Below are 21,013 nucleotides of genomic sequence, written 5' to 3' on the forward strand. Positions count from 1 at the left end.
ATGCGGTGGGCTATGTCGATAACTTTGGTTCTCTGTCGGATCACTTCGTTACGAATTCTATCTTTCAGAGAAACTACGAGCATAGCCCTTTCCATAGCATGTTGAGCAACTTTAAATTTGTGGACATGCGCTCTATTACGCTTTATTAGAGTTCATGTTTCGATATTTTTGATCACCTTGGACGCTCCGAAATATCTGATGACGACTGTACGTTCCAGAGACTTAAAAATTAAAGAACCACTTATGTTTTGTGATGTAAGCTCGGAACTATTTCTGGTTAAAATGATTCAAAAGTACCTACTAGTACAATTTTGTTGTTTTTATTAATCTTTTACTTATATTTACGTAACAATTGTTTCATATTTTATTGTAATACAAACATATTTTTGTAATAAAAAAGTAACAAAAATTTTCTTTTTTTTTTAAATGAGACAAAAATTATTTCTCGAAAGACCTCTTTATTTTTCGTTGTTAAATAATACTTTTAGGTATAAAAATAGTTCAGTATTTACACATACAGATCTAAAATTGACTTTTTAATAGTTATCTAAATTAGGTAATTAATCTATTTCTTACATAAAATATGAGATTAGGTACAAACAATAAAATTTCGCACGGTAAAAAAATCAAAAATAATTTCAAACATAACTAAATTAACTTGAAACTTTGTACACAATTTTGTACATTATTATAAATATTATGGCAATGAAATTGGTATAAAGGAATTAAACAGCGTTTGAAGTTATTTCGTAAAATTAATAAGTAAGTACTTATAATAACAAAATTGGTTTGCAGTAAGGAATAGGTATATTTTAGTTCCGCTTTTTGAAGATTTTTAATAAATTCCTCTATATTTTAATAGTAATTGGCTAAGAAATAGCGAAAAGCAGTCTATATCACCCTGGACCAAGGCACCAATATCATAGCTCCATTACATAAACACACACACACAGAACCATAGTTCAATTCCATCACTTTTAAAATAATCTAGGTAAGTGCAAAAAATAAATAAGGAATGTCTTTAATTAATTACTACATTTCAGATCCTACCTATTACTTCCTACAGCTATGAAATAAAACCTCCGGAATTATCTAAACACGTAACACGTTATATTACAGTCAGCCGCAAAAGTGGACAAACGGTTATTGAGCGCAAAATCATCTACATACATACATTACACGTACATCATTTAGACCAGTTACTTACGTGGCATTCTACTTGTCTGCTGACTTTACAACTTTCGAAAAAGTTTGATCTTCAGTCATTATAATTACTTCTATGTAACATAAAAATGTGGTAATTATGTTACATATGCTTTAACGCAGATAAATTTTCGTAATTATTTAATTAATTTTGTTCTGACGTTGACACAAATGTATAACTTTAATACTGAATTTAGACCACATTGAATTATTGTTGATTCACTGTAATACACTATTAACTTTGTGAAACATGCACAGTTCGAAGCCTCTGTAAGAATCGGCAAGTTACTCAACTTGATTTACTTAGATTTTATTTATTTGTTAATATACGTTGACAAAGTATTTAACACATCAGTAAATTTTAACAGTATTGTAAGCATTTGCTATCGCTAATGCGGTAATTATTTCCTTATAAATACCATGATATAATCATTTACTTTATAATACGCCTTAGATATTAATGTCTTTCACCACTCATTGATTAATTTTATACAACAGATATCTGTGATGCCGTCCCTGTTTGTTTTGTCCGAATAGGCGGAGACGGCATCACATTTATCTGTCAAATAAAATTTACCAATGAGTGGTGAAACAGGCCCTTAGTGTACAATCTACTACTACTACACAAAACACAATGCCGTTTCCACATACCTGAAAACCTAAAGCAGCTTCTAGCGGCGTGGGAGAGTCTCCGCCCAACGTGGCGTAGTCGCCAAACCGCTCCGTCGTCCGACTGCCCTGTATCGTCGCGTACGTGTTGTCCGTCTGTAACAAGTACTCAGTATTTGTCGATGATATGTTGTTAATTCACATTATATTGATATTCACTTATTTAAGTAAAAGGCAACCTTACCTAACTATCAATCGCTCCTATGAACAGAACAAAACAAAAATGGTACAACCTGGCACAACAGCTAAAATTGACGCAAGATTAAATAATTTACAATTTGTATAAATCTAAGTGTAATAAAGCAGCAGTTTTTACTTAAAATAATATTTAATTGACTGAATAGTTGTTAAGCAAATCATTAAACACCCGTTTAACAAGAGGTCTCTGTGGAGTCATCAATTCATAAACTTGTCAAAAATTTTTATCAAATGCTGGACTATAAGGCTCTCTCACATATGCCCGCCACTGTACTTCCTTACCGCGCAACTTCATCCAGCTCTTCTGGCTGGTCCCCGCGTTATCGTCGCTCCGTTCCCGAGCCGGTATGTCTCAGTACAGTCTCATCAGCTCCTCGAGAGATACTTGTTAACCAAACTGTCATCAGAACTACGTTATAACAGAGCTCTATGGTCAAACAATTTTTGCACTTCAAGCTCTGTTCCACTGTATAAACACTTAATGGTGGCTGCTTATACTTCCTCAGCATGGTCTCGAGCCACAGCGGTTCTCGTGGTGCTCAGCTCCTCGAGGATACGACGCCGAGCCAGACTGTCACCCTTGCAGAACTGACGTGTATAACAGAGCTCTGTGGTAGCACTATCTTACCGGCGCAACTTCAACAGCAGGCTGTTCCGGCTGGTCCCCGAACACGTTAATGGTGAGCTCCTGTTCCTTGTAAGTCCTCAGTTTGGTCTCGAGCCACAGCGGGTTCTCAGTGGTGCTCAGCTCCTCGAGGATACGACGCCGAGCCAGACTGTCACCCTTGCAGAACTGACGTGCATAACAGAGCTCTGTGGTAGCACAATCTTACCGGTGCAGCTTCAACGGCGGGCTGTTCCGGCTGGTCCCCGAACACGTTCATGGTGAGCTCCTGTTCCTCATAGGGCCGCAGCTTGGTCTCGAGCCACAGCGGGTTCTCGGTGGTGCTCAGCTCCTCGAGGATACGGCGCCGAGCCAGGCTGTCACCCTTGCTGGACTGGAGCGACGGTGGAGGGATTACCCTGGAAGAAAAATTTGTTTTGTCACTAAAAGTACTTAGGTATACAATGTATCTAATGTAGAATACTGTGTGCCAGTCGAGAGTAAAAGTTACGAATTTGTTCAATACCCTAAAATAATGTAGGTACCACAGATGATTATTCCAGCGTAATAATAAGGCACACAAGCATACATATTTTTGATTTGTCAATCTTTTGTTCGTATTTTATTTTGTGTGTTTTGTATTCATTCAGGAAAATCTTAAAGCTTTATACAAAAATCGGGAATTGAAATATTTCATAGGCAATTCAAATATTGATGGTGTCTTATCATTTTCAACGTACCAATGTTTGAGGCATGCGCAGACGACAATGAAGGTGACAATGCCAGTAAAGAGCACTATCAATAGGGCTATTAGCGCCGCCAGAGCTGGGTCGAAACTGTCAGGAGCTGTAAAAGAAGTGTATTGATTTGTGAAAAAAGTATCAAGATACAGTACAGTGAGACTCAAATAAGTATATCGGCAACAGTAGCTTAGAATGGACGATTTAGTGGGGAGTGAAGCATGTTTTAAGGTACTAGGTATGGTTTAGATGCAACATCGCGTAGTGAAAAAGTGCACTCCTTGCAGTTCTCATCACTGACGTCCCGTAAATATTTTAAGCAAAATAGAAGGACAGACGGGAGAGTAAGCGGTATTGCACCTGTCTTGATAAGATCAAAGCCTCTTCCAAAAGCTCATCAATCAAGAGAAGTTGACATTTGCCTAGACATGTACTAAATTTAGTACAGAGTCTTGTTAGGGTATGAGAAATGACAGTGATAGTTTTAGCTAATGGTTTTCCTTACCTTTAGCAGTCGCACTGGCAGCCATGAGCGTCTCGACCCCATACTCTTGGTACACATCTTTGAGCTCGTCGTACTTAGAGTCCACGGTTTCTAGAACCTTCTCCACGGGTAGTACTTGGTAGGACACCGGGTCTACTGGCAGCAGGTGGATCTCACACCTGTGTGATATTTAAACACTCAATCATCAACCTCCGTACTAATCAGCATATTTGGTGGAGGTGCAGGGATTTTTTTACTTGCATAATTAATACAATAAATCTTTTATGTAGGTTTGAGCGTACAAGAAGTAATTCACGATCAAGTATAATTAAAGTATATGAAACTATTATTCCTAAACCAGGTATAGTGTTTATTTTTTAGCCCTTGACTCAACAAACCTCTTATACTCGTAGATCAAAATCAACGGTTGAAAAAGAAGCAACATGAACGACAATGACTGTTGAAGAAGATTGATGTCTAGATACGTCCAGAGGCTCTTGATGTCTTAATAAATAAAAGTTATGAAGTAAGAAACGTTTCTTGTCATTATAATGACAATACCCTTACCAGTCATCATACAGTCTGTCAGCGTGAACAAGATGTAGTCTCCTGGCGGGGACAAGCAGGGCTCCACTGGCGGCCGCGAGGCGCCGCGGCACGCTCGCCGGCCGGGAGCAACCCCGGGACACCACCATGCGGATGAGAGACGCGCGGTCCGTTATCCAAATCTAGTAAAATGTCAACACAAGGTGTTAGAGGGTTTATTTTACTTCCGTCACACATTTAAAACGCAGGGGGGTTGGGGAATTGGCGTGAGATAATTAATAGACGCAACCTTAAGAGATAAATATTTTCTCTTGGAGTGAAACAGATTACCTAAATGCTAATTTTGCTGTGTAATCGTCACGACAATTGAGAGAGAGAGTAAGCTAAAGCCAGTATACCGCGATCATAACCTAAGAGGACTAAGTGAGTTAGCTTACATAAACTTGTGCCTTGGCCTCTCTGTGCGGCAGCGCGAGTTCCCGCGCGATGATGTCGAGTACGAAGCGGTCCTGGTTGTACTCCGCCATGTAATGTGCCGTCATTAGCACACCTGCAAAAATAGTAGATTGTATAACAAGTGCATAGGAAGCGCTATTTTACCCGAGCTGTAATTTAGGTATGTCTAACTGAATCAAAGCGTGGGTGGATAGTTAAACCGAAGGTAAATTGGGCGTCATGCTGAAAATACAGTCTTCTTTTCACTTCGATTGCGAGGGCAATAAACAGCAACATTTTTATTGGCTGTTTATGGCCGTTGACGCCTGATTGCGTTGACCTTAGACGATTAATTATGCATTAGAGCATAAATCAACTACTGGAAAGAAAAGTAGAAGGAAGACGCGGCAGAGGAAGTCCAAGATTGACCAGATGAAGGAGAAAGTAGGTGTCGTGTCATATTAGGAAGTCAAACAGCTGGCCGAAGACAGTGCAGAATGGCGGATATTTCACCGACAAGAGTGGGGCTCTTCAATTTAAGACGAGAAGAGCATAAAAAGGCATTTTATAGAGACTAAATCCAGCATAAATACGAATTTAATCAGTATATTGAGAAGTAAAAGGAATGTTATTGTTTGTAACCATGCATATTATAGAGTCAGGCAGGCCTGAAGCAGACGTTTGTACTGTGTTAATAGTGTCTGAGGCCTTATTGTCTAACACACTTGAAATCACCATTGTTTTCATCACTTCTTTCTGTCACAGGGTACTTTCTGTTTCAGACGAGGGTAGAAAGACATGGTGAATACGTTCAAAAGCGCTAGAGTGGTAGACAATACAGCCACTGGTCTTTGATACTGACCTTCCTGTGTAATATTGAACGGTGACGGCACGACACTGCCGCTGGATTGCGAAGCTCCAAACTTGTACAGGTTAGAAGCTGCTACCATGTATACCAAGGTACCGTTCTCATCCAGGTCTGGATCTTCGGCAGCCACGGACAGAATGGCTTCGTTTATTCTCGCCGTGTGTTTAATACCTGGAACGATATGTTTTAGTTTAAGACCATGGACCGCTCATTTTCAAAAATTAAAAACTTTATCGACGACTTTATTTGCGTGTGTTCGTTACTCCTTCACGCTAAAACGGCTGACCGGTTTTATTTGCAACTTGGTTTCACTCAAATTTTATAGTGTAGTTCTCCAACTAATACTGCGCTATCCGGTCGTCTAGATACAAAAAGTACCTTAAAAAATATCTTTCATAATGTCAGTCAACGGCATAGTTCCTAGGAGACAGGCAGCATTTCCGCATTGAATGGCCATGCTCGAACGTTAACGGGAATAGCGTGCCTTCTGGTCCCCATTCGTTTTTACCAGGCGCGCACATAAACAATAGTAGATTGTACAACAAGAGCATAAAACGAGCCATTTTACCCGAGGCGTTCATATAGCCACCCGAGCCGGTGCGATACGTCAAGGGGAAAATGGGTTTAATGCTCGAGTTTTACACTCTGCTTTTCACTTCGATTGAGAGGACACTTAAAAAGTAACAGTGGAAATAGTGTTCACTTACTAGGTAGGTAGGTGGCCATCAGCCAAATATGTGCTCTACCACCCTAAAGTTGATAATCGTTTGCATGTCATAAAACAATAATGCCAATAGACTTGTCTGTCAACTTGAAAGTTCGCCTTTAGCGACATATTCATTTGATAGGATCTTGTTTAAAAAATTATAGACCACTTATTTGGCTGAAGGTACCTTTTATTTCTCATGCATTGCTATATAATTGTATATTGTGTTTACATAAAATAAAAATTACAAAAAAATGAATAGAAACTTTTTGTTTGCGGCACTAGAGCATAAAAAGTAATTTTATGTCGCCTAAATCCGGCACAAATACCAAGTTTACGAGCATGAGAAGTGAAAAGATACTTTTTGATATTGAATGTTCATTGCTTGTTCAATTATATCACTTACAGTATATTTACTTTAAAAAAATATCTTTAGTTGCTCTACAGTGACATACCAGCGTAGTAAACTTTTTCGGGAAACTTGGGCTCGTTGTCATTCTCATCCAAGATCTTGATGCGCACGTTGGTGACGCTGGTCTCCTGACCCTCGGTGCTGTTGTCCACGGAGTTGAAGTCGGCAGCCGCTCGCTCCAGGATCGGATTGTTGCTGGCATATAGGGTGAGCGAGTATTCTGCTTGCTTCTCTCTGCAAATTGAGTTTAAAATGTGCAAGATCTTTTCTACGCCCGATGCTTTAAATAAGGGTGTTTTTTACTATTTTGAAACAGCTAGCTCAAAATCATGACACACCATTTTATACGAGCTTCTTTGAAAACAGTGATGATTCAGCAGAACTTCACTGGCTTGACAGCTTTTGATTTAATAAAAAAATGTGGAAAAATAGAAAAAGTAAATAGGCACCTAATCAATGCAATCATTTCTTTTACTTGTTCAAATATACATTTATTGTTTGACAAACCGAATTGTGGAATAATCTTTTAAATGTCTTCACTACTTGGTTATGGAAAGTTGAATACTTTAAAAACAATGCGTGTTGATTTGAAAGGTTTAATCACCATTTTGTTTGCATCACAGAAGCATGCTTACAACAGTGCCGCAAGTACTGCCATCTATATAAGTCCCCAAGCAAACAAAATACGCCCAGCCCCAATAGTTCATCGAATAGTACTACAATTATACAGTAGATGGCGTCGCTCGTGCCACAACCTTTAAATAGGTAACTCACCTATCAAAAGTGATGTTAGCTCTGATAATGCCCTGTGTCCTGTCGAGCAAGAAAGCGCCATCTTGGTTGCCTTCCAATATGTGGTAGTACACTTTTCCATTGTCTCCAGAGTCGTTATCCACCGCTTTTACTGTGCCTGTGGTAGTACACTTTTCCATTGTCTCCAGAGTCGTTATCCACCGCTTTTACTGTGCCTGTGGGAAATACTCTTTAAGTAGAAGTGTGGAAGCATTTATTTTAGGTTTCAAACCCTGCGCTAGAATTCAATGTGTATCGAGGTGGAATCTTTCACGATCTATTTCACAATAATTTCTTTAGCAGATGTATGAAATGTCAACATGTTTAATAGGTTCCACCATCTGGTAAGATTCAATTGCTTCGATTGCATATTTAAAAACGCCCTTTTAAACATGTTGGGTCTTACCACCACCAACTTAGATACTGCAACAAAAAGCCATCCTTACCAACAATAACGCCAGCAGGTAGGTTCTCCATGACGCTGAAGGTGTGCTGATGCTGCAAGAATCGAGGAGCGTTGTCATCATCATCAGCTAGCACCACTGTGAGGATGCGGAGACTCTCGAACTGTGCCGGTGTTCCGTTGTCTACTGCTGCTATCACTAGCTGTAAAAGTATTTCAAGTTTACTTAATCTCTGAGTCTAACTGGTTTTTAGTACATAAAAACTTTCGCTTTAAGTTCCTACAATGCCGTTCTACAAGGAACTCGTATAGCTCCGCTATGTCCGTCCGTCCTCGGCTTATTTTAGAGACGGTTAATGCTAGAAGGTTATAATTTAATCTAGTGATTTAAAATATTCATTGTATATCACAAATTGAATACTTCTCTCACCTGGTACTCAGATTTGTGCTCCCTATCCAAGAACGTCTTGGTCCTCAGCTCCCCTGAGTCTTGATTGAGGATGAACTCTTGCGTCTCGCTCACTCGCTGGTTGTCCACCTTGAGGAAGTAGGATACACGACCATTTTCGCCACTGTCCTCGTCCGTCGCCTTGATTGTAGTTATTAGGTAGTCGGCTTGGGCTGCGTTCTGAGAAAAATATTTGCATTTTTTAAATCTAAGAATACTTAACTGATGCAAAAGAATCCAACAAAACCAGGGTAAACAAATGAATAGCTAAACCTGGACTTAGGTTGAGAGTTATACTTACGTTTTGACACTACTTAACTCTGGTTGGCGGTTGAGTAACTCTAGCCCGCGCAAGCTCCAAAATGTTTAGTTTGCTCGTCATTTTGTTAAGTAGACCTTTTTAATTATGACTACTCACCGCGTATAAGACAAACTGCAGAACAGCAGCGCGTTCTACAGCTTATAAATGCGTTTCAGCGTTTACAAATAGCACAAAAGCCAACAAAGGATATTTTCCTAAACAGGAAGTTACTTGTGGGAAATCAGTTTAATAGTTACGAGTATAAACTATGACTATGCACCTCAGGTATCTCTAACTGCCTTTGATCCGGAGGCGGCAGCACAAACGCCGGACTGTGCTTGTTGACGCTAAGCACGGTGATGTCCACGCGGGCGGTGTCAGCTCGCCCGGCACCAGCTTCGTCTGTCCCGGTTACGGTCAGGTGATACGTCGTGTTGCCGACGACTGGGGCAGCTGGGTAGATGATGCCAGTTGTTGGGTCGACTGTGAAGGTACCTGAAGCGAGGAGTTAAGTTGGTTAGCTTTGATTTGTCTAACTATCTAGATATACACTGCTGAGCTCATCAAAGGCTGTCAATATTCCTTAGAAAATATTTATACAACAATTAACCATGAATCTCTTAAAACTATGGATATCGTTTTAGATAAACCGCAATGAATTGCTCACGCTTTACGCTAACATACTCGTAATAGTAACTTAATATTTTTAGCATTGCGAGCTTAGATATTGCAAGTAATTATAAACTTGCTTGTTTACATTGATTGAATACAAAATGCTACAGTGGTAATGAAAACTGAGTTTCAATACTTTTAATTATTTACTTGAGATTAATATTTAGCTCCAAAAGTTAAAACATGCAAAGAACACTGTTATAGAAGTAAGAACTAGCACAACCCCAAATTTTTCAAACGGATACTCAACCACTTCATTAATTTACCTGGTACACTCTGTTCCGTAATCTGGTATACCACCTTCCCGTTGACTCCCTCGTCTTTGTCTTCAGCGAGCACTTGCAATATGGCCGCGGGTGGACTCAGCTGTAGATTCTCTGATATAGTACTCTTGTAAACGCTTTGTGAGAACGCAGGCGCGTGGTCATTGATGTCGATTACTTTTATGTGCAGCTGTGGATAGAAAATTATTGATTCTGATGATTTAAAAAGTACGTCACAAGAATATGATTTTGGATTTAGGCTATTCCAATGGAACTAAAACGTTGTACCTAATTAATTATTGATAGTACGCATCAAGGCATATGTCTTGTGCAGAGCTGTTCATTGTTAAAATCTTAAATAGAACATTAAGTTTACTTGAGGCAAAATTGGAAAATTTAATCAAAAAGAAAATTTAGGCAAGGGAAATTATCAATGTATCAAATTTTTAAAGTTACCAAACACCAATACAAGATGGCGTTAGTGTGTCAACCACATACCGGGACGCTAGTGGTCCTGCGAACGTGCGGCGGCGCGCCGTCAGTTGCCGCTGCGCGCAACCAGATGTCGCTAGTAGCTTCGCGGTCAATGTCAGCTCCCTCTGCCACTGTCACGACGCCACTGTGGGGGTCGATGCTGAATAAGTTCGATAGTTCACCGGTCAGGCTGTAGTAGACCTCGCCGTATGGGCCTGGAAAATATTCGTATCAGCTTATAAATTATATTATTAGATAGAAGCACTAAACTAATAAAACATCAATTGTGTGAGCTACGAGTATGTATGATAATAAAATTTAACTCTAGAGTCGGGTAAGGCTGCATTGTTGATAGTTTATTTTTGTTACTATCAAAAACATACCAGCAATATACTTTTCTATCTAACCTTCATCCTTATCCACAGCATTTACAGTAACAACGCCAGTGTGCGCCGGCGCATGTTCCAAAACACTGGCGTCATACTCCTTCGCCGCAAACACCGGTTCCTCGTCATTGTCGTTTATGATGTGAACTGTGACCGCAGCTGTTGATGATAGCTGTGGCACACCAGCATCGAGCGCGACCAGTGTGAAGTTGATAGTGTGAACTTTCTCGTAGTCGATGCGCTGGGTTGATTTTACTACACCTGTAAAAGAATTTGTCATCATCAGCGATATTATCGTCAGCCGAAAGACGGTAACTGTTGGACAATAGATTTCTATTGTCAGGCTTCTCTCAAAGGCCACAACTACTGGTTCAGCGCCACCCATATCCTACGTACTCCTGCGACCTTCACTAGGTCACCATACCGCCTTGTGGAGGACCTACCCAAGTAATAATGTAGAGGGCTTCAATTGAAGGAGTTCGTCTCGTGAAGTAAAGCAGAAGTTCGTGATAGAGTAATTTCAGCTTTGCGTACGGGTCAAAAACTTTAATTTATGAGCCACCATGGAACCTTTTCAAAGGAAAAGTCATTACAATTTTCCTTGTTAATGAATGCGAAGTCACTATGACGTTCACTGTGAAATGGTTCCATTGTAGCTCATGAGTCCTTGACCACACCTCTTCATAGCACTGCTGAGTCATTAAAAAACAGGACTATGGCGTACTGCGGCTTCGTAAGTATACCATTTGGAGGTTTCGTTTCTCAACATCAGGATTTGTAATCAGATATCTCTAAGTACTTAAACCACAGTACATTCTTAGCTCTTCGAAAAAATGTTGTTCCCAATTAATAACTCACCTGTAACATTATCAATTTGGAAGTACGGGCTCGGAGGTGATATAAGAATCGCCGCTATAGCAGTCTCCGTGTCAGTCGCAACATACGTGTTGAGAACCGACCCTACCGGCTGCTCCTCCACGAACTCTTCTTCGTACGAGGCTTGGGAGAACACTGGAGGGTGGTGGTTCACGTCCACTATCGTTATTATCAGTTCACCTGGGAAATAAATTAATATCTAGTTCAGCAGTTGAACTGGAATTCCGGCATTTTATTAAAGTCCCTTGGGAATTCAAAGAAATGTCATTCTGGTTAATGAAGAGCAGCAAAATTTCTTGTTTCTTAGAAGCCTCTACACTTAGAGGTCGAGGTTAGGGGTTTTTCTTGCGTACCGACTCAAATCGATCCCGCTAGCTTTAGTGTTATTTTCAATTCTCAGCTATCGAAATACACGCACACACGCATGCACACACAGTAGGTACAGTCGAGTTCATAAGCTTGTGAGCAAAAATTTGTTTAAAAATATCTGAACTCTGAACACCCTTTCTACGCCGTTAACAATAGAGTCGTGTTCAGATATTTTTGATCAAATTTTTGCTCACAAGTTTATGAACTGCACTGTACATTCACTTATAGACATTCGCATTTATAAATTACTGGAATGTAAATTGACTTCGTTGGCTGTTAAAGTCAATACAACTTAAAACATGGTGTTCGTAAGTTTAAAATTTGATATCAGTAAAAATTTATTTACGAAGTTTACTCCCTAAGCCGATGATATGCAGATACATTAACTCATATCTCTTGGTATTGAGAGACAAGTTTCCCTTACCATCAGCTTGCTGCAACGTTGGAGCAGAAGCATCAATAACTGAGACAGGTAGTGTCAGAACAGCCGCGCGGGTCCTGTCAATCCGCTGCGAAACTGTCACGCTGCCATTCGATTGTATCGAGAACCACGAACCGAATATACCTTCGTCTGAAACCTGTAATATAAACGCGTTCGTGAGAAAGTTTGCAAATTGTGGTAGAGTTAACTTTCTCCACAATTTTAAAAATCCACTTTTAGACAGTTCATTTCCCTTCCATAGCCTGAATACTTCACTGCCAAACAGGAGTCCCTGCATATTTGTGCTCCATACAGACAAATTACCGACAAGTTAGAGACACTTTTATACCATAACCTCTGAATTGACAAGACATCTGTGATCACTCTTGCATTGAGGGCTTTTATAAGCATACACTTAGGTAACTATTACGCGGTATCCCATTAAGAGTTTAAGCTACTCTCTTGTTTAAAAATGTAGATTCTTACCTCTTGCCCATTCTTATCCACAGCTTTGATCACTTTATCCCTAGACAACTCAAAGAAGAGTTGTCCCTCTGTAATGTCTGGGTCAACAGCCGCCAGTGTGTGGACCACGGTTCCTATTTCGGCGTCTGCGGATACTTCCGCGCGTTGTATGGACGGAGTGAAGTATGGCTTCTTGTCGTTTACGTTGACGACATGGACGGTTAGCTCCGTTGTACCAGTTAAGCTGGGCATGCCTAAAATTGAAGAATCCCTTTACTAAATGTAGAAACTACTTACTGGGAACTATGTAGCTTGACCAAGTTTTGGATTCCTAAGTTTGAAGCCTAGGAACGAAACGTCTATGTTGACGACTTGATTCATCTGTATACTTAACCTGAACTACCAAGACTCTGTTAACAATAATTATATAGTTCACAAAGAAAAAGAGCAGGCTATCTTATCCCTACCCAGCAAACTTTATTGGGTACACTAGAAAGAAGCACAATTATCTTTTATTCGTAAAAAAAATTACCTTCTTTTAACGAAAATTTTAAAATAGGGAAAAAATATTCCGATCAAACTAAACTCACCAAGATCAGCAGCAATGATCTGTATCCGATAAGTGTTTCTCTTGTCGTAATCTAGTTTGGAGGAGACAGTGACCACCCCAGTCACATTGTCAATCGCAAAAGAATCTAGTGCGCCCTTCTGTATGGCATATTTGATCTCCGAATTGATGCCACTGTCCAAATCTGTGGCACGCACCGCTGCTACCTCAATACCTGAATGAGAGAAAAAAGTTTTTTCAAAGTTCAAAAAATATAATATTTTTCCGAAATCGTGGAGGAGTTTTAGGAATGTTTTGCCACCAAGAAGCTTAACCGATAGTGATTTATTGAATTAGGCGTTACTTTGCGGAGGTCCATATCATGAACTATTAAGTATACTTTCAACGGTTGCGGGTGAGCAAATTCTTTTAGTTCATTGATATTAACGTTATTTTGTCTGATTTTGGTTTATCAATTCGCTAACTTCTATACGAGTATATTAGTCTAAGATACTTGTACCTTTTTATGGAAATAAATAATTATTAATAATTAAAGTTTCTCACTTGGACGACTTGGTTAAGATCGCGGGATCGCGGTGGATGCGGAAAGCACAAGACCGGTCTGAGTGGAGAGCCTTGGGGAGGCCTATGGCCAGCAGTGGACGTCTTTCGGCTGACATGATGATGATGATGATGATGAAAGTTTCTCAATCTTTGTCAATTTGTGTTTTGTTTCTTTTCTTTTGTACAATAAAGAGTTTACATACATACATACATAATTCAAACATTGATTAAAACCATGATGCCAATACTCATTTTAAGTTGGAATTGCGTTACATTGTGTCATAACTGCTGATGTCTGTCTGTCTGTACCCAAAAAAAGAACTCAAATAGCAAAAAAAAGAAAAAAGAGCAGGGACAAGTAGGAAAAAGCAGTGACACACAAAAAATATAAAAGACTAGCCGTTACCCGCGACTACATCCGCGCCAAAATTCGTTTACCGCTATCCCGCGGGAACTATGCAATTTCCCAGGATAAAAACTATCCTATGCCCTTCTTCGGGATTTAAACTATCTATATACCGAATTTCATCTAAATCGGTTCAGTGTTAAGACGCGATGAAGTAACAAACAAACAGACTTACAAATTTTCGCATTTACATATTATTATTTTTATTCGACTGGATGGCAAACGAGCAAGTGGGTCTCCTGATGGTAAGAGATCACCACCGCCCATAAACATCTGCAACACCAGGGGTATTGCAGTTGCGTTGCCAACCTAGATAGAGGCCTAAGATGGGATACCTCAAGTGCACTGGCACCGCAGCAGCAGCAGCAGTGCAGTGGTGCAGTTTCACCGGCTGTCTTACTCTCCACGCCGAAACACAACAGTGCAAGCACTGCTGCTTCACGGCAGGATTAGCCAGCAAGATGGTGGTAGCAATCCGGGCGGACCTTGCTCAAGGTCCTACCACCTGCATAATATTAGTGGGATACTAAACTAATAAGAATACAAACCTAGAGGTGCGTCTTCCGATATGTCGGCATCGTACTTTTGAGTGTCAAAACTCGGAGCGTGGTTGTTGACGTCACGGATGTTGATCTCGACCTTGCAAGTGGCGTTATGCACGCCGTCAGTGGCCTATAAAAAAAAAGTAAAACGTAATTCAATAAAAATGAAAAAAAAGTCATTAAGTGTACTTAAAGAATGGTTCAATTGTGTAACTAAGGATAATAAGAGCGTTTTCACATTATCCGATCCGATATCGCTATCGATATTTCACATTCACATATTTCCGACAAAATCGTTCCGATACGGCCGGCTCAAAATAGCCGCCATGCATCGGGTTCTGCGACACACACACACACACGACACAGACAACAACAAAGACAACTGCAACACTGAGACAATTTACATACACGCATAGCACACATACAAACATTATCGTCCGACAGCCCACGGGCGTCCGATGGTGCCGCCAACATATCGGTGTCGGCTCCGATATCCGATATTGGGCCGGACAATGTGAAGGACAGGTACATCCTACTAGTATAATAAATGCGAAAGTTTGTAAGTCTGTTTGTTTATTTGTTACTCCATCACTTCTAAACCGCCGAACCGATTTCGATGAAATTCTATATTACAGATAGTTTGCGCCCCGGGAAGGACATAGGATAGTTTTTATCCCGGAAAATCAATTAGATCCCGCGGGACAGTGAAAACCGAATTCTACGCGGACAGAGTCGCGGGAAACGGCTAGTATTTCATACATTTTACTTGTCCCGATATCGTATCGTCGTCCGATACCGATCTCGGATCGGATAATGTGAAAACGCTCTAAGGCTCCACGTCCTTTTCATAAACAATTTTGCTATGATTTCTCTGCAAGTTATCAACATGACCTAGCACAAGGGTTTCATACTGGCACGTGATTCAGGTTCCTCAACTATTCGGGGATCAAGGCGAAAATTCATACGGTAAGCAGTAGGCTTATCGATTCAGAACGATCTCTTCCACAAGTACTACCACAAACTAAATTAGGTGTACTGCCGTTTCGGCAAAATATTATTCGCCAAATTTCACTTCCCAAAAAACTTATCGCGGTAGTTTCATTTCCCAAACGAATCTTTAGCATATTTACGAGTACATGTCGCATTTTATTTATTTGGTCAAATTATCATGTGCCATAATTTTACTTTGTCAAATTTTATTACGACAAACGTTTATTAAGCAAACGTTTTCTTTATATTATTATATTCCAAAAAAATGTTTGTTCAAAATGACGCTTCGCACACGAACCAACCACAGAAACCAACTGCTACCAGAAAAGTTGGTTAAGTTAGGTTAGAACTGCGTCTTCCACAGAAACGAACTGCTATCAGAAAAGTAGGTTATTGTGGTCATGCGATATTTTGGAAAGAGTACGTTATGCCAAACGATACATTTGACTAAATAATACTTGGTAATATGAAACATGACTAAGTAATTATTTGTGAAACAAAAATTTGCCAAAAAAATATTTATGAACAAATGATTTTTTGCCAAATGATAATTTGAGTAAAATATTTTGGGATGTGATACTTTAGGAAAAGTTTTTTGCCCATACATTAGTAATCCACTAAATTAATATACGCACAGTAAAATTTACTACTTGTTTTCACAGCATTCAATGCTTTCTATGTTCTATGTTAGAGAGGTGCTAATTTCTCACCAGAACAGCGAGTACGATCAGACTATCGTTGGCAGCGACGCCGCCGGCGTCCCGCCGGACGGTGATCTTCCCACTGATGGGGTCCATCCAGAACGGGTGGACGGCCGGCTCGATTATGGAGTAGCGGATCTCAGATGATGAATCCACGTCTCGCGCTTGGACCTTAGTAGGAATAAAACGACATACATAACATAACAGGAGGGCTAATACGAAATTCGAAGTTATCGTACCGTCCCTCTCACTCTCGTATTAAACAATATCAGCGTCAGCGGGACGGCAAGATACGAAGTAAGAATTTTGCACTTCGTAGTACAAAGTTGATGAACTACCTACACTATTTTACTTTGCTTTTGCGGTTTTTGTAGAGGAGAATCAAAGTATAAAAAAATTAAGTAGTTAATTAAAAATAAAAAAATATATTCAGTAACAAAAATTACATAAAAACAGTATCCGTGCTGGTGCCTCTTTTTAAGTAAACATGTTACTTGTATTAAGAGAATACCGCTCTAGTAGGTACCATTACAGAGAGGAATTAATTTACTTAGGAATACACAAAGAAACTGTTGAGTCTGATTGGTGTGTGTGTGTGTGTGTGTGTGTTGTGGTGTGGGGTCGTGTGTTCGTGTGTGTGTTGTGTGTGTGTGTGTGTGTGTGTGTGTGTGTGTGTGTTGACTGTGTGTGTGTGTGTGTGTGTGTGAATTGATATGGAACTCAGCAAAGTAACGTCAAAGTCAATCAATGAGGATTTCTTGTTATGTGAAATATCGCTAGATGGCGTTAGTATCGTATAGTCCGTTTGACGTATAACTTGCTTACGGTTGGCTAATTTAGTTATTCGGGTGACACTATCTACCGAACGTACAATACCGACATGGAAATACCGACATGATATTTCGTTTACACGCCCATAGAAACTCATGTCAGTTTGACACCAGTTTGTATGGGCGTGTACACGAAATATCGGGTCGGTATTTCCATGTCGGTATTATCCGTGCCGGTGAATAGTGTCACCCTAGTTATTCAAACAATCACAAAAATGGTGAAAATGTCATCATCATCATCATCATTCCAGCCTATATACGTCCCACTGCAGGGCAGAGGCCTCCTCTCAGAACAAGAGGGCTTGGGCCATAAGTTCCCACGCGGGCCCAGTGCGGATTGGGAACTTCACACGCACCATTGAATTGCTTCGCAGGTTTGTGCAGGTTTCCTCACGATGTTTTCCTACACCGCAAAGCTCGAAAAATGCTTGAAAATGTAAATGATGTCAAACGGGCCTTACGTTACTAGCGCCATCTAGCCTGTTACAGAAACCCTCATTAGGCAAAAGTTTTTTTTATCTTTATTTATTATGGAACTTTGATCAAAAGATAATGAACATGTCAGTTCCCAAAGGCCTTAACTATAAAAACACCACACCAGCCATACGATTTAAATGAGTAACGACTCGTGCCAAGAGGGACATGACATGCCCTCCAAACCATACCACCGGATCCCCTGCCACTGAGTGGCAAACCTGCGCAAGGATTCTTTTACACAGAACTCAAACAAATGTCTACCACAAATCTGTCTACTCGCTTATCTAAAAATCCGTATACAAATCTAGCAGCCTGCGACAGGCAAAAGTTGATAATGATTGATTGAAAGTTAGACAACTCAGAGTAAACAAGGACTTTTTATCCAGAGTAGTAGCAGAGGCTTTCTGTTCTCGACTAGGAGCCACATATTGGTTCGAAACATATCGGGCATACCTCGACTACTAATAAATGACTCATTATGTCTGTGTCTCATTAGTTTTCATTCCAAAATTGCTGCATTGTATACCTGTAACTCTGGTTCGAATTTGTCAGCATCTTCATCAATCGAAGCTTTGTATACGTTGGTGGTGAACACCGGTGGGTTGTCGTTGGAGTCGAGAAGAGATATCTGGAGAGAGACCACAGTCATTTGCCCGGAACCATCGTCATCAATTGCCTGAGGAAAATGAGTAAAGTTAGTAGGGAGCATAAAGTGTTACCCCCTTATTCATAAACGACAATCAAACCTATTTTAGTTAAAATGCCGCTAAAATTCGTTTGTCCTTATCTGTCACTTCGACATTTGTATTTGTTAGAAAGGGACAAAGCATTTGTTAGTTAACATATGCTTGTTAAGTTTTATGCATAAGGGGGTTAGAGTCTGTAATACACTACATATTATTTGACAACACCAATCTACATCGAGTGTAAAGTAGGAGGATACTCTTTGTGTAAGAATAAGTTGCCATCGAAAGGTGTTAAATAGGCGGCGTTATAGGAGCCAAGGTAAGTAGGTAATAAAAATAAAAATAAATTTTAAGGGTGGGACCTTCCTAATTATTTACTCTTATTACTCTTGTAATCTTCTCCAAAAAAAAAAACTTTACCAAAAAGGAAAAAACTCGCCCAAGTACTAAATAGAATCTCCTTATAACCTTCTAACAAGTTTGTTTGATGTCTGTTGTAAATTGTGTGTTTGTTGTTAGTACCTTGTATTGCAAAAAGTAATCCTTCCTGGTTTCATAATCGAGGCAAGGCGCCATTCCAGGGGTGTCACACGGCGCGACGGTGATCGCTCCGCTGCGGTTGTCAACCCTGAAGAGCTCTGCCCCGTTACCAGACAGCTGATACACTATGCCTTCTGTTCCATACCTGAAATGAGTAGATTATCGAATGAAGGTTTGTTGACAGGCGAAACATCGCTAGATGGCGTTAGTATCGTCTATTCAGTTCGATGTTACAGCGTTGCTTGTGATTGGCCCCTTTAGTTATGTAACCAATCACGAACGTGATGCAGGTCTCAAAGTTGTCAAACGGACTTTACCTAAAACACCTGTTTACTAACACTGAAATCTCTCCAGGATGTTATGACTTTAACAGGATGTTGTGCAGTGGGTGGGATGTATGCAATCTGGAGATAATGAATACAGAATCACATTTTAGCATCCCCTTACCTGCCAGAATCCCTATCAGTTGCCTTCACAGCAGCGACCCTGGTGCCTCCGGGAGCGTTCTCCGGTACACTGGTGGAGTAAACGTCATCAGCAAACACAGGGGCATTGTCGTTGACATCTGTCACTGTCACGATGACACTGGCCTTTGATGACAGGTGGGGGGATGTGTGGAGTTCTTCTGCGATCACCTGAAAAGGTAGACCATAATTGACACTAAATATGTATAATGGTTTCCCCTAGCATTTGACACTGCAGAACTGCAGTCTGGAGCTCGTAGTTGGCAATAGAGGCTGCTCCTGCCCACTCTCACATTAGGTCCCTTAGTCATCTATTACAACAGCCCTGGGAAGAAATGGGCCCGTCCTATTCTAAAACCGGGCACAGCACGGACTTGATTATACAAATAAATGTTCATAATTTTACTTATGTCAAACGAAGAGAGTATGCAAGGCTTTTATTGCCTTTTATTAATATTTTTGTATTTAATATTATACTTGATCTATTGATAAAGCAAATAATACCGGATGGCCAAGTGGTTAGAGAACCTGACTACGAAGCTTGAGGTCCCGGGTTCGATTCCCGGCCGGGGCAGATATTTGTATGAATAATACGAATGTTTGTTCTCGGGTCTTGGGTGTTTAATATGTATTTAAGTATTTATTTATCTATATAAGTATGTTTATCCGTTGCCTAGTATCCATAGTACAAGCTTTGCTTAGTTTGGGACTAGTTCAATTGGTGTCAAGTGTCCCATGATATTTATTTATTTATTTATTAATAAGTACAGAAATATTACGCGCCAGCGCTCGCTATTATCAATTTCTCTCGAATACTTATAACTAAGTATCTACCGGGACTCAATCTCGACTAATAATAATTGCTTGTCGGTTATCAATGAATCATTATTGACTTATGGCACCTTCAGCAGCGAGTATTTGATATTAATAAATAATAAATAAATAAATAAATTCATTTATTTTGGGCAACTTGGCCCATACAATAAATACCTTACAATAATACTAAATAATACTTAATGTATTCATGAGTTCTGTAGACCAGAGGCCTAACGTTTCTGACGCTCGTGATCGCAATCAAATGACAGTTTTTGTATGCGAAACCAGCCAGAAACGTTAGGCAATACGGCCTCTGTGTCCTCACCTCTAAGATGAACTTCCTTTGGTTAGGATCCTCGTAGTCCAAGCTGGAGTTCAACCGCAGAGTGACAGACGCGCTGCCGGTGGCCGTGGCAGGTTCCACGATGAAAGCACCCATCTCGCCTGACATACGGAGGGAGAACACGGAGTTAAGACCCTGGGAACGAAGCAATGGGTACAGATTAGCAAACATGCGAGAAGTACCTACTTTCGATAGCTGACATATGTGCAGTGCTTTTTCTTTCTGGTCTGATTTTGGAAAAAAAGGAGGAGATTTATATTCGACTGTATATATTTTATTGGTTAACATATATCGTCGCTATATTGTCTAGTCTATTATATTTATTGTAAAGTATTTCTTGGTTACAGCAATATCAAGGATACCTACTCTTCA

The 21,013-nt window shown here is 40.1% G+C and overlaps 1 protein-coding gene across 1 annotated transcript in view; it reads right to left on the reverse strand.

Annotated features, from left to right (window-relative positions):
• Positions 1-1,761: 1,761 nt before the first annotated feature.
• The window catches only part of Cad87A (cadherin 87A), a 48,525-nt gene continuing 29,273 nt past the window's right edge, over positions 1,762-21,013 (reverse strand). Inside the window, exons 11-35 of the mRNA XM_074096659.1 lie at positions 20,624-20,776; positions 19,466-19,653; positions 19,001-19,163; positions 18,319-18,468; positions 16,495-16,656; positions 14,801-14,924; positions 13,326-13,517; positions 12,757-12,989; positions 12,274-12,427; positions 11,463-11,660; positions 10,626-10,865; positions 10,243-10,433; positions 9,748-9,934; positions 9,090-9,304; positions 8,491-8,688; positions 8,104-8,263; positions 7,640-7,775; positions 6,909-7,099; positions 5,742-5,918; positions 4,882-4,994; positions 4,466-4,626; positions 3,920-4,077; positions 3,415-3,520; positions 2,904-3,093; positions 1,762-1,968 (exon numbers count right to left, since the gene is read on the reverse strand). Of these exons, the coding sequence (XP_073952760.1) occupies positions 1,777-1,968; positions 2,904-3,093; positions 3,415-3,520; positions 3,920-4,077; positions 4,466-4,626; positions 4,882-4,994; positions 5,742-5,918; positions 6,909-7,099; positions 7,640-7,775; positions 8,104-8,263; positions 8,491-8,688; positions 9,090-9,304; positions 9,748-9,934; positions 10,243-10,433; positions 10,626-10,865; positions 11,463-11,660; positions 12,274-12,427; positions 12,757-12,989; positions 13,326-13,517; positions 14,801-14,924; positions 16,495-16,656; positions 18,319-18,468; positions 19,001-19,163; positions 19,466-19,653; positions 20,624-20,776 (4,332 nt within the window). The 3' untranslated portion in view covers positions 1,762-1,776. The remainder of the gene's footprint in view (positions 1,969-2,903; positions 3,094-3,414; positions 3,521-3,919; positions 4,078-4,465; positions 4,627-4,881; positions 4,995-5,741; positions 5,919-6,908; positions 7,100-7,639; positions 7,776-8,103; positions 8,264-8,490; positions 8,689-9,089; positions 9,305-9,747; positions 9,935-10,242; positions 10,434-10,625; positions 10,866-11,462; positions 11,661-12,273; positions 12,428-12,756; positions 12,990-13,325; positions 13,518-14,800; positions 14,925-16,494; positions 16,657-18,318; positions 18,469-19,000; positions 19,164-19,465; positions 19,654-20,623; positions 20,777-21,013) is intronic.

This window comes from Choristoneura fumiferana, chromosome 13 (genome assembly GCF_025370935.1).
Source record: "Choristoneura fumiferana chromosome 13, NRCan_CFum_1, whole genome shotgun sequence".
Taxonomy (NCBI): domain Eukaryota; kingdom Metazoa; phylum Arthropoda; class Insecta; order Lepidoptera; family Tortricidae; genus Choristoneura; species Choristoneura fumiferana.